General features: G+C 34.8%; 1 protein-coding gene across 3 annotated transcripts in view; it reads right to left on the bottom strand.

Moving 5' to 3' along the window:
- jvl (javelin-like) overlaps positions 1 to 11891 on the bottom strand; it is an 87550-nt gene extending 75659 nt beyond the window's left edge. For all 3 annotated transcript variants that reach the window (XM_028309101.1, XM_028309102.1, XM_028309103.1), the window contains exon 1: positions 11495 to 11891. In XM_028309101.1, coding sequence (XP_028164902.1) covers positions 11495 to 11560 — 66 coding nt within the window. In that variant the 5' untranslated portion in view covers positions 11561 to 11891. The remainder of the gene's footprint in view (positions 1 to 11494) is intronic.
- Positions 11892 to 13718: the final 1827 nt, after the last annotated feature.

Here is a 13718-nt window from a genome sequence, read left to right as displayed (position 1 = left end):
ATCAATGGTTCTTCTTTGTGACTGAACAACTTAGCTATGGAACTATGGAAGTTGCCTACAGACAAACAGACACCAGCGATAATTTTCCGAAAAACAAATTGTGTCATTACGCACCATGTGCATTTTGTAACAGTACTTACCAAGAAGCCGGTATACGCCTTGAGTACAGGCAAGAAGTAAGTACCAAAGCAAGATTACCGAAGGATAAGCCTGACAGGATATAAGACAAGCCACAACGTGAAATTATTGGCTATTAATATTAATAACTTTTAGTTAAGTCTGCATCGAGTCGTGTACTTAGACAAGGCAGGAATATAACCCTGCTTTTATCGTATTTTAAACGTCTACCACTACTACTTAGTAAACCTATGATTTATTAAGAATCTAAATCAGAGATGAAGGGGGAAAAGGTGGGATATGCATGACAGTTTATCCAAAACAATTCTGGAAGGCAAAGCAGATGGTAGACGAGGAACGACTAGGTCAAATGGAACTTATAAATTTGCAGCAATAGAAAGGACAACTAAATGTTAAGAGAAACAGAGAGTCGAAGGTGTTGGGAGAGTCCAGGGATAAGTGGAAATTATTCTATTCTATTCCAACAAGAGAAAAGCAAATTAAATTATGAATGACTACAATCTAAATAAAAGCATACGAAGCAGAGACCATATCCTGTAAAATATTAACTATGCAAAATATACGTTCGAACCACTAACCACGGCTTTGGCAGTGGTCATTGATTCAAGTCAATTTCGTTCGCCAAGTAAAGTTAAAACAGCATGAATGACTACAGATTTGCTGGGATTTGCGTGATTACTCCCAACGTTGCTTTAGTTAACCGATTTAATCAAACATTAGAAACCGCTAGCGTCGACCACCGTGACATAGATTGATAGCACCGTACTTCCATGGACAAACATTCCAGTAGTGGAAGTATGGGCTACGCTATATATGGCGTTTCCTTGACTTCGAGATCAAGTTGAACGAAAATAGTTAGTAGTAGTGGTACGTTCTAGATCCGCGTCCAGTTTTCTAGTAATCAGGGACTTAACGTTGAGTACGCGTTTCCTTATCATGAGACATTAACTTAAAATGACCAATAAACTCTATCTTGTCCATTGGATATTCTATCACTTGCATTGCAGCGTTGCGTCATATAATAATTAGCCGTAATCGTAACAGCTATATTAAAAACAACTAATGCACTTCTCATAAGGATGATACTTGATCTAACAAGTCATCAATATTAATCGAAGAAGCTGCTTCGGCATGCGATGTATATTTTTAAAGAAAAAGAGTAAAGCGACATACTGACTTACTGATAACACATAGCACAAACAATACTAAATTGACTTGGATATTTACAATTTCAGAAACATTAATAATACCACAATATAAAAATAATACAGACCCTGGGACAAATGCAGTAGTAAGTAGTCTAAATTATAGACTAAAACGTAGTATGGCAGCTAAATAGCCAACAGCAGTAAACAAAGGCAACAATTGAATGATAGTTCATCACTTAAAACGCCGATAAAATCGCAATAACATTAGTATCGAATGGTAAGAGATCTTTTATCGATAGAACCGATTAAATCATCATCGACATTACGAATGGCATGAACTGATCATCTTAGTAGCAGATTCATTAGATGTATCGATAGTAAAGCGATCATCTGACAGAGATAACGCTTCGCCGAGTGAATTATGCAACGCCGTTATTCAATACAATAATATTGCTTGTCATTCTGTCCTACCTCACATTTTACTCATGGTGTAGTGTAGAGGACAGGAGAGTGGATAAAATAATTACAAAATTTTGAAACATAATTTTAGTATGAAAATTATAAATAACTTGAAAAAATCGAACTGCCTAAGGCGGGAATTGAACCCACGACCTTCCGCTTGCCGGGCGACTGCTCTTCCAACTGAGCTACTTAGACACTGGATGAACCTGTCGAAATTAGGCAGCCTTAACCTTAGGCAGTTCGATTTTTTCAAGTTATTTATAATTTTAAAATTAGTTTGAGATGCGACTCTTAACGCTAAAAATTAAATAACTATAATTTTAGTAATCATGACAAAGCTGACGTTTAGTAGAGCTACACAGTAAACGTCTTACATCCAATAATGTATTTTGATTAATTAATAACCACTCAAAGCAGCGTGGGCTTTTAAGCAGACAGACGCATACGTCAAAATGTTCAATTACATTGTCACTTTCAGTCAAGATGACGTGTAATTTGAATAAATGACTAATAAGTATAAGTTACGGTGTTTTCACTTGAGGCGCTCGCATTAATTGGGAGGTTCGTCCCACGAAAGATCGATCTCTACTCTAGGAATGAAATTGAAATTAGTTAGACGAGACAGACATTTTGAAATGGCGGTATATTTGACAGCTAACCTAAAGTTACCACAAAATGTCGTCGAATTTTCAGCTGAATTTCTCTGAGATACGGTTAATTCGATTAATAGAAAGAAATTTTTAATTAAGTGATAACTTCAAGTTATTATAAATTAGATATTGTAAAATAATTTGAAGTGGACCTACTTTATATTCTAATAAAAGTTGAGAGCATGATGTGATTAAGTTTATTTGAGCTAAAAATGTTTAAAATTAAATTGAAAAACATACATTTAACATAACTATTGGTCAAACAGGTAAATAATAGGAACTTTCGCAAAGGACACGGTCACAACAAAAGTACATGTTACGAATTTAAATACAAAGCGCAGGAAAAAAGAGCTTTACATGTAAATCCTACATTACATTTCAGTCACGCGCCGATTTTTAAAATGTGGATTGTTCTTTAAGTCCATTACTGAAAACTCTAGAGCGAGAGTTAAGAGGGTTAAGATATTTTAATTGTTATGTGAGTAAAAGTCTCAGCATTTATTTTATTGGGAAATAATGATATTATTAAATACCAATAAGTTCCAAATTACAAGGTACAGCAAAGACAATAATAATATTGTTAGCCCGCTAGTCGGACTGGAACATGACTGTAACGTTTTGCAATATGACAGATAACTGTAGAATATCCAACGGGACATAAACGTATTGAAAGCGACAACAGTTGCGAAATTACTAATGCGGGTAGAAGTTAAATAAGTTTTGACTTATAAAATTAAATTAAAATTAAGTTTGTTGGTTGACTAACGGAAAACCTCGGTAATTTGATAAAACTATTAAAAATATAATGTTAATTACCATGCAAACTTCAATTGAAAATTGGTTTGAACAAGATCTAGTAAGTATTTTTTTTAATATTTAAAAAAATTAAAGTTACTACTCTTTCCCTCATGAACACGTGTAGAGGTATTAAATTGAAATTCACATCAAATACTCAGTTCTATAGTAACTTTAAGCTGAAACAAAATCAAAGTTAATACCTACAGGTTTGTACGGAACTCTCTCTTTTTTTATAATAAATGTTTCGAATAACTTTTAAAACATAGGTAGGTATTATATAATTTATAAATTACAGTAGAAAATAACAAAAATATTTTTTAAATTGTTGTGACACTTATTTCCTTAATGATTTCCTAATTTTAATTGACATTTATATGCATTAATGGATAATAATTATTTTCATAGCACAAATAATTTAATATTATTCGGTCAACCGTGTATTTAAAGTTATGCTGCGTGTGCGCGTTTACTATTGTAAATGAATATGCCCTATAAATTCATTCAATATATTGACTAGCAGGAGGATTTATTTCAATCAATCTGTGATATATAAGATGTACCTATTTGACTTCGACATTCGACTTCTCGTTTTACCAAATACCCGAAGCTGACCTTTGAAGACAATGTAACTGATGTACCATTAGAGTGAGTTGTAGTCACATTTATTCAGTTTTCAGTATCAACTTGTAGCTATTCTAGAGCTCAAAGGAAAACTACCTTAACTACGTCAATCGATTAATTGGATTATTTTCAAACAGCACTTTGCTAAGCTACTTAAATTCACATTGAAGAAAATGCGAGTTTTGAACCACGGCTTATGACGAATAGGCAGATTCAGTCATCCACGTGTTGTTCCGTAATTTGTATTTTTAATACAAATTAAAAAATCATTATGTAAATTTAGAGCAGCATGTCGAAACAACACATGTTTCAATCAAAGTTAAATCTACCGCAAATTATTTCCCTTACAATTATAGCAGTGTTGGTTTTAAATAACGTTGTTACACAAGGTTAGGCTCCAATCACATAACTACATATCAAACCAAAGGGTAGCCTTGGCTGCCTTGATGTAAGGTTTCAACACTAACGCAGTAGCTAAGCCTAGCAAATGAGCTTTGTAAATTGCGGTCGTGTACTTTACGTAACATAATTCATAATAGGTATAATGTAGTTTATTCTCGGCGAATAAATATGTCGTCTACATAAACGCGAAGTGAATTTATAAGCAGGCTATCATTTCACAAAGGCAACCAAAACGATTTTATCGTGCTATATTTTGTCATCTAGGAGATATTTTACGTAAACAATGAAACTCTACAATATAAATAAATATGAAACTTTCAGCAACATAATAAATTGTTGTATTCATGCCTACCTTCCTAAATAACTAAATGCCGATGAACTCTCACTGCCATTTTTGATGCAGATATTAGGTAATCAATTATATTATTGACAGCGCTAATATCGACGACTGGCAGTTGGGCAGTATCCAGAGAAAGTACTAATTACCGTTGCAAAACGAATAAAGTATTCATCGGACACGCAATATGAATCACGACTAAGCTTTCATCTTGCATTCGCTGCACAGTCAATAGAGGATTTCGTCATATGCACTCAATGTCTTACTTAACTTTACTGTTACAAACTTTCATTTGTACATCAAAATGATAATATAAATGAATTATATTCCATTAAACTGAAATAAGAATTCACAGAAAAAACATCTTGTAAAAGAAATGATACGACATTCGACGATAAAGACTAAAGTGCGTGATACAGTGGTATGACTGAAAGTATTATGGAACGATACGATTACACCGCAATCGATACAAAATGTAACAGCAAGCAGACAAATTTGCGGTTAGAAAACGATACTTTACTCTTATATTAGAAAGAAACGGTGAAACGTTGAAAAGTACACTTTTGTGTTATTTTCACTGGTGATAATAGTATGCTATCCAAAGTAATAGCTCACAATAGCTTCAGCACGTGACGTCACGTTTGAATGCAATCCGTAACAGCTAGACGGACAATCAAAAATCAATCTTTTCTATTTGAAGTTTTCGAAAACACATTGTTGGTGTTGATGACACGAAAACGTGTTAACGGATCGACATTAATCGAGTGAAATGCAAAACATTAATCGAATTATTAAAAATAAACATTATGAAGATATTACATCTAATAACTGTGCCAGTATCGTTTTATCTTGCTTTACTCGCACAATTTCCTGTCAAGTCAGAGGAAGCACGCACTTCGATCGGCTAAAAGCTATCAGAAGTTGCGTAAAATGAGCATTACGTTTTAATGGAAAATCTCTTATTCTCATAGTTTTGCGTTGGTGCCGTTACCGATGTAACACAAAATTAGTTTGATGCAATCGCAATAAGATAAAAAAGTGATTGGACTAGATAGAATAAATTGTAATGACGTAAGTGAATGGATGATGGTATGTCACTGTAGCAAGAAATGACATTTTCTGGGTTAAAATGCAACGTTGTCATCATTTCAGCGTGGAGACAGGCGACTCGATGGCTGATACTAAGAATTGACCAACCAACCATACTGACAAACTGAAAATAGATATTTTTTTCGGATTAATTAATTTGGAACTTGGAATCAATACTATCGCTAATTAGTAATGTCTTCAAAACTAAATAAAGATTCTGCGTTAGTTCTTTCGTAAAAAAACCTTTGAAAATAACGTAAAAAATAAAAAAACACGATACATTAATGCTATGAAGTAAAGAATGAAAGCATGAGTAACACGTGGAATTGTTTTAGCAATAATTTTGATCTAAACTGTTTTTCATGAACCAGGTTCAATTAGTGGATGTCATTTTCTTACCACGTGCAAACTGGCCAAGCGCCTCACTAGACATTATCTACAATTGCATTTCAAACACGCACCGTTTTTTTCGCTTTCTTTTTTAGGAACATCACCCTTTTCATAGCCGGATTTTTTCAATTCACCGTTTACTGTTTTCATTTGAGATTTTTTTGGGAAAATATGAAACGATACCGTTATTGGGGGTCGCGAGGCGGCTGTTTCGCAAGTCTTCAGCGAACTGGCTGACAAAACTAAATTGTAAACGTTGCCAACTAGGTAGATAGGTTTTTGCCACAAACACGCGATCGGCTGGTATCTACAATAAGCTGTTTTATATCGAGAGCGCACGAAATTTACCTACGATGTACACAATACATGGAAAGCGTTTATTGTTTGTCCTATTCAGCGAAAAAAACCTTTACAATTTTTTTTCCTCGAATCATATCTGGTTTGATGGAAAAATACGATAATTTCCATTTAAAATGGATACGTTAATTTCCATTAAAAAGGGAGTACACCAGTAAATGCCTAATAAAACGCTCGCTGAAAGAAAAAAAGAATTTTAGAAAAAGTCATTTAAGATTAACGCACGCGCGATAGTTGAATCAAGCGTTTTTACAAATTCAAAACAATTGAGAGAATGTTTGAATATACATATAACTTGATTTTAATTTTGACCTACATAATTATTGTTTTTAATTTATATGTATAATTTTATTAATATTTAACTTTTTGACATTTTATAATTTTTATTAAATTTAACTGTTTGACATTTTATAAAATTGACATTGTATTTATTTGACATTTAGAAATTAATGTATAATTTATTACTATTTAATTAATTTTTAGTCTGCACTCTGTATTAATTTTAACTGTGGAAACTTTGCTGATTTCTGTCCTATTTTTTTGTGTGATTATTTGTCTGTATATCAAAATTGTTTGTTTCCCTAATATAAATAAATAAATAAATGGAAATATGCGTTGCGATGTTACGAAATGTGATGCATTGCATGTTTAGAGCTATGCTCCACTGTCAGCATGTATAGCTCCAAAATAACTGGTTTAATAGAGGGGAGCGTTCACGCAACCACCAGGCCGCCCCTGGCACCGACTGTCAGTTCAGCCTGGCATGCGACCTTTGAAGCTATAAAAATATATTATCTTTCTTGTTAACTCCACGAAGCTCCACTCTTAACGAACTTAGGCATACAACCTTTTTGTGCGACACAAAAAGACCGTATTAACGAGGAGAAAATATCAAAGTTAATAGTGAGAAACTGGTAATAATTGTAATTGTTTAACAATTAATTAATAATCTACTTGTATCGGTTTTTGATCAGTTTCTAATACTGTTACATACATATTATTTTATCTAACGCTAATTAGGAAACTAAAAAGATGATTAAAGGTTTTTGAGGGGGAAAAACTATAAAATAATTTATTCTTAAATTGGGCTCAATCTACCAGACGACTTTTTTAATCAATTAATTAAATAAATTCTTTGTAGAAATCCTTGGGGGAGGCCTTTGTCCAGCAGTGGACGTCTTTCGGCTGAAACGAACGAACAAACGAATTAAATGAATTACCAATATTCTCGTTAAACCCTCCAAGAAAGAAGCATTTTTTAATGCTTGTGTTAGGGGAGGGTTTACCGTAACAGTCCAGTACGACTGGGATTTAACTGGTAACTTCTAGAATCGGCAAGTCCACGTCGAGATCGACGGACTTTTGTCGCTTCTTTAAGTCACCATGATCACGTTGATGTCCGACTTTAAAGCCGGATTCCAAGAAGAACACTGTCCCAAAGGCAGGCCCGGATGAGTTTTGACAGGTGAAGAAAATATCTGGGAGATTAGTTTTCAAAGATTAATAAGCTGTTAAAAGTCAACAGGCCAGCAATATTGTATCAATGCAATGCAACGCATTGTGTCACGCCACTGCAGGTGGAAGCGTGAGAGTAAATAAGTTAATTAATACATGCGCGTTTTACTTCGCCACAAAAGAGACAGGCGCAGAAGAACCAGAGGGTATAAGAATACTCTGTGTTATGTGGAGTGCATCACACGGAAGATTCCTTTCGCGGTCCTGATAGGATGACCTTTAAGTAATGACATAAGACATGTCATACAGCATTCGCTGCNTTCGCTGCAGAATCATTTCTTCTGAGTCTGTCAACAGCCAAAGATCCCAAAAATACCTAATCAGGCTTTATCTGAGCGATGTAACACAGTATCATCATTGTTCAGAAGTGGGAAGGCATATCACACGATGTGCATGGCACTAGCCGACATTGCAGCTTGCGATAATTATTGGTTCACAACGTTTGACACTAAAGTGAAACCAAAGCAGGCAATAACTGCAAGAGATTGCTTCAGGGTTGCCTTTACTGGGTGGCGCCAGCTAGACTACTGTTTGCAACTATGTTAGGGCTTCGCGCAAATTAAATTGTGTCAGCTGCTTGCCCCACATCGCATTGTCTCGCCGTGAGATCCAGATACGTATTATTGTTCATCGGTAAGGCAACTGTTGGTAAAATAGAAAATGGTGAACAATGGTGTATTTCTTTTAACTTCCCGCAATGAACCGCTCTTAAACCGAATAAACGAAGATATCGAAGAATTAATTGATCACAAATAGGCAGCAAAATATTTCGTGTTTTCTGCATCTCGGTTAAATTAAATTGTATCGTTTTTTTTAAACTTATTTCGTATGAATGCCATTATATGCAATATTGGCAGTTGACGTATTTGCAAAAGAGTTCACAAGGTGAATTCAAACTGCGAGATATTCAATATGTATAAATAAGGGATTATCTCAACAGTCAGCAAACAGTTAGGTGTACAGTCGTCCAGACAGGATGTCATAATCGTTATTTCCGACGCGTCGCGTCGCGGTGCTGCCTCAGCGCAATCGAGACACTATCACGCATCTAGAGTTTCACTTTGCTTGCTGGCTTCAAGGGAAGTAGCAGTTGCATTTGTATGCGAGTGTGATAAACTGATAACGCTTGATATGGCGTCGTGTTCGCTGCAGCGATAACTTGAAGGACAAATCTGTTGAAGAAAACCTCTCGATTCTTTTGACCACGCTTTTTATGAAACAGCCCGATAATCGTTATTCAAATATGAAGTGTCTTTCATAAAACCTTCATCATATATTCATATAGAATCTTGGAGTGAATGTCAATATCGTTTGCATGTAGAGTCGAGGAGACATGCGGACTTGTGTCATTCTATTGGCGTGAGACAACAGTGCCGCGTTTGTATAAAAAAACTACATTAATAAACGCGGTGCATTTGAAATCATTACAGTTAATTGATGTCCTTCCTTTTTAAATATAATTTAAGCAAAAAATAGGAATTTTGTTGATTGGCTGCTGTATTTTTTTGTACTATGAATATTTAATGTTTCACTCTGTTATTATAGAACAGCCTTGTGTTGCGGTACCTTCGTTGTTCAGAAACGCGCTGACCACGAGCCGCGGACAAGCCATTCAACGAACCGTAACTAACAATACTTGAGGGCTAGATAAGGCAGCCATGTTCTAAGCCACAAAACATATTATAGTTAGAAGTCAACTCTTTGTACCGTAAGCATATTACTGAGTCAAGTAAGGTTGGTAGGCTGTTAGCTGCTCCAGCTATGTTTGAAGCGTATCGCTGTTGAACATTTAGGCCACATACAAGTGGTCAATAAAATCGTCGCCAGTATGAGCCTCAAGCCGAAGCATTATGGCGTAGAAATATGCAATAATATTAGTGAAACAAAAAAATAAATGTTCGTAATTTTGATATGTCTTTAGTTCCATTCCATACTAGATTTTCATCAGATTCATCAATCCACAAGTGGTCTATTTTAGGGCATGTAATATCGGAAGGTTTTCAATTCCGATATTGGATTCCGATATTAGATCTCAATATCGGAATTCCGATATTAATATCGGAATTGAGTTCATGTACTATAAAATTAATATTTGGTTATATTCGTAAGAATTCTGANAAAAATATATAAAAATAATCTTATCAGCACTATAAAATTGTATACAGTGAACAATAAAAGAAATATTGATAATATTCATTATTTTACCTACCTACCAATGCTTTTTTAGTTTATAAATTCTTGCTAGCTAATTAATTTGTTTTTCATTTTATCACAAACAATTTAGGTCTCTTTAGCAAGTAATACTTAGCCACCAAACTGTCACTAAAACCAACTGAAAGTAAAATTGCTCATGAAATGCTCACTACAGTAAAAGCAGGAGAAAGCTAAGTAGATTCTAGACTTGACATAAAATAAAAGAGACACTATTTAAAATTTTAAATTACAGTAGAACCCCGATTATCCGGATCAATTAAAACCAAGGGTGTTCCGGATAATCGAAAATCCGGATAACCGATTTCAAAGTAAAATCAAACAAAAATTATTTTTTTAACAAAAAGGGTTTTCAATACATCATTTAGTCTAAAAATCGACATTATAGACAATGGTCTATAATGTCAAATGGATTCATCCAATGGGATCTTTTAACAATGAACTAAGACGACGTCCGTACCGTGTTACGGTGGCGGCGCCTTCCGTTTTTATGAGTTCAGACCCTAAATCGGTAATTAGAAACCGTGAAGAATGAATCCAGATAAAGTCCGGATAATCGAGATTCTACTGTATTAATGGTAAGAATAAAAGTAAACATACTTCAAACAACACACAAAACAGTATGCTTCTCAGATGGTTGGAAGATACACTCGGACACAAACAGCAAAAGCCACAGTGGTAAACAATGAATTTGCTAAATAGTATTTTGCTACAATAAATATTTTTCAAACAAGATTTAAAATTTGAACATAATTTTTATACTGGAAGCGAGCTTCAAAATTCCTTGTTACTCAGTGGAAAAAATAGGCAAAAAGAGGTGTTATGGATTCAAGTTACATCTGAGAGAGTTGGTTTTTAAATTTTTAAGTCAGTTTTGTAATAAATATGTTGAATTTGGAATTAGTTGGGACTTAAGATCTAAATAATGCTAAGGCGCCGGGAAGAAGTGGTTAAATATTAGATTTAACTCTGATCAAGCCCTATTTGATGACATATTCAACCAATGCCTATAAGGGTAAATATTGCCCAAATAAGGTAAATTTATACTGTTAGTACCTTCATTATAAAAATATAATGTACAATTGTAGTGTTCAATGTTACATATTTTAATCAGGATTATGTGGTATCAATTTCAAAGTACATACTAAAACTGCTTCTCAAAGATTTTTATAGTTTGATGGATGAATATTTTCACATTCTAATATCCTTGGCTGCCACAGGCTGGCAGAAATAAAAGTGTATCAGTTGCATGATCCTATGGTCATAAATCATAACTCTTTTGGCTGTTTAACAAAAATTATATTTTTATGTAAAATATGGTCAACTGGAAATTAAAAAATATTACTAAAAACACGGGATAAAACTCAGTAACTTACCACATTGTTATAGTTGAAGGATGCATTTCCAGGTGCAAAGTACTCTTCATTTATCTTGTCCCCCATTTTTTAATAAGAGTAAACACTATATTGACACTATCTTATAATAAAACACAACCGTAAAAATACATTTCATTATACTTATGAGCTACTTATCTAATATTCTTTTAGTTATTGAGGAAAATAGTGTCCGTTGGGAGCGTCCGAATTAGCATTGTTTGGATTCATTCAGGAACACTCAAATTCTACACGAATAATATTGACACACTTGCATGACTTTCTACAACCGCACAGTCTAAAACATTTATCGAGGAATTGGATTAATGGAAATATTAATGGGTATTTTACAATTATTATTTTTACTTGACAATTCACCTTGACACACTTCGTGACTTGTGTCAAAATTCTCAACAAAAAATTGCCATTTTGTTTCCATAAACAAAGATCTGAAAAGATCCCAGTGACATATTAATTTAATGCTACGGTTATAGACAGCAATAGTTATAAAGTTTTGCCCTACATAATCACCAAAAACATGCAAGATTCAATAAAATTGTCTATACAAAACATTATTTAACTATGTACTTTATGGGCCACACTTCCAGCTACCCATTTCCGCTCAAGTCGTCTCGTTCTATCAAAGAGTATCTATATATATAAAAATGAAACCCGTTTCGCGTTGTCACGGCATCACGTGTGAACGGCTGAACCGATTTCGATAATTCTTTTTTTTAAATGTTTGTGGAAGTCCAAGGATGGTTCTTACGGAAAAAAATATTAAGAAAATCTCTACGCTAAGGCGGTACGAAGTTCGCGGGGTCAGCTAGTAGTACATAAACGTTCTATCCAGAGAGCAGTGGGTCTAGTCAAAACGCACTTTAAAATCGCAAACCCATCGCAAACCAGTCGCAAACAAACAAACAAATCGCAAAAGAGGTCGATAACAAAAAAGGCTTAGTCAAACGGCAAAAAATCGAATCGCAAAGCCCTACCTATCGATAATCGAAAGACTGGATTGAAATTTCCCATACAAAGGCTTAGCCAACATGCATTTAAGACTCAATCAAAATCGAATCGAATCGCAACACCCGCCATTTTCATTGCGATTACTTAAACCCCGGTGATAAGCTTCGATTATATCGAAAACCAATAGGGTGAGTTGCACCACCTAACTTTGACCGTAACTATGACGTTAACCGGTGTTTTTTGTATGGAGTTTGACAGATTTTAGACGTTTGTCAAAGTTAAACTAAGATGGTGCAACCCACCCTAAGGCTGTTTTGACCAATCCGTATCGCGATGTCGTTTTGACAGCTAATTTGACAGCGAAGCATAGACGTAAACAGAGAGCAGAAAGAAGGAAGAAGCTAATTTAAAAAAAAAAAGCTAAAAAAAGTAAAAACAATCGCAAAGTCATAGACATTTTTTAACTTTTATTCGATTTTGAATGAACTTTTATGTCGCCGCGTCGTTGGTGGTTCAATGTGCATTTTGGCTGCCATTTTCCGATCGAATCGAATTACTGGTGACGCGGCGACTGACATTAGTGAAAACTTCGTATTGGTTTGCGATGGCATTTTGACTAGACCCACAGGCTCTCTGCCCCCCTAGACAAAACGCACTTTTTGATCGAATCGAAAATCGAATCCGTCAAATTCCATACAAAAAACGGGCTTTTCGACCACTTTTCGACTGGTTTGCGATTATAATGGCACTTTGTCTAGACCCACTGGTTCTATCGCAACGGAAAGAATCGCTATTTGATGAGAGCGAGAGAAAAGACGGAAATGGGTAGCTGTGCTGTACACGTGTACGTGTTTTCCACCGGGCATGGAAATATAGCATGGAAAGCAAAACATTGTTGATGCAAACAAAACTGTGTAGTGAAACAATGTTTTTTTGTAAACAATTTTGTTGAATGTTGTCATGTTTTTGTTGATTGTGTAAGACAAAATACGCACAGGAGGGGACTCGGCATAGAGTTGGTTAATAACTCTATGGGACTCGGCGATAATTAACGCGATAGAAGACCGTGTCCGTGGCCTTCAAAAGGTTAATAAAATCCATAGCCAATTTTTTTATATTTTTCTGTATTTTTGGAAAATGGCAAATGCGTCTCATGGTTGTCACCACATATGGATAGATGCAGCATGTCACAGATCAGAGCCCCGATTACGGTAACTTTTATAACGTCTACAATCCAGACGCGTTTCTGATTCTGCGA

Source organism: Ostrinia furnacalis, unplaced genomic scaffold, assembly GCF_004193835.3.
Source record: "Ostrinia furnacalis isolate ACB-3 unplaced genomic scaffold, ASM419383v2 OfSCF2609, whole genome shotgun sequence".
Classification (NCBI taxonomy): Eukaryota; Metazoa; Arthropoda; class Insecta; order Lepidoptera; family Crambidae; genus Ostrinia; species Ostrinia furnacalis.
The sequence above is the reverse complement of the archived record's forward strand: the minus strand, read 5'-3'. Positions and strand labels throughout refer to the sequence as shown.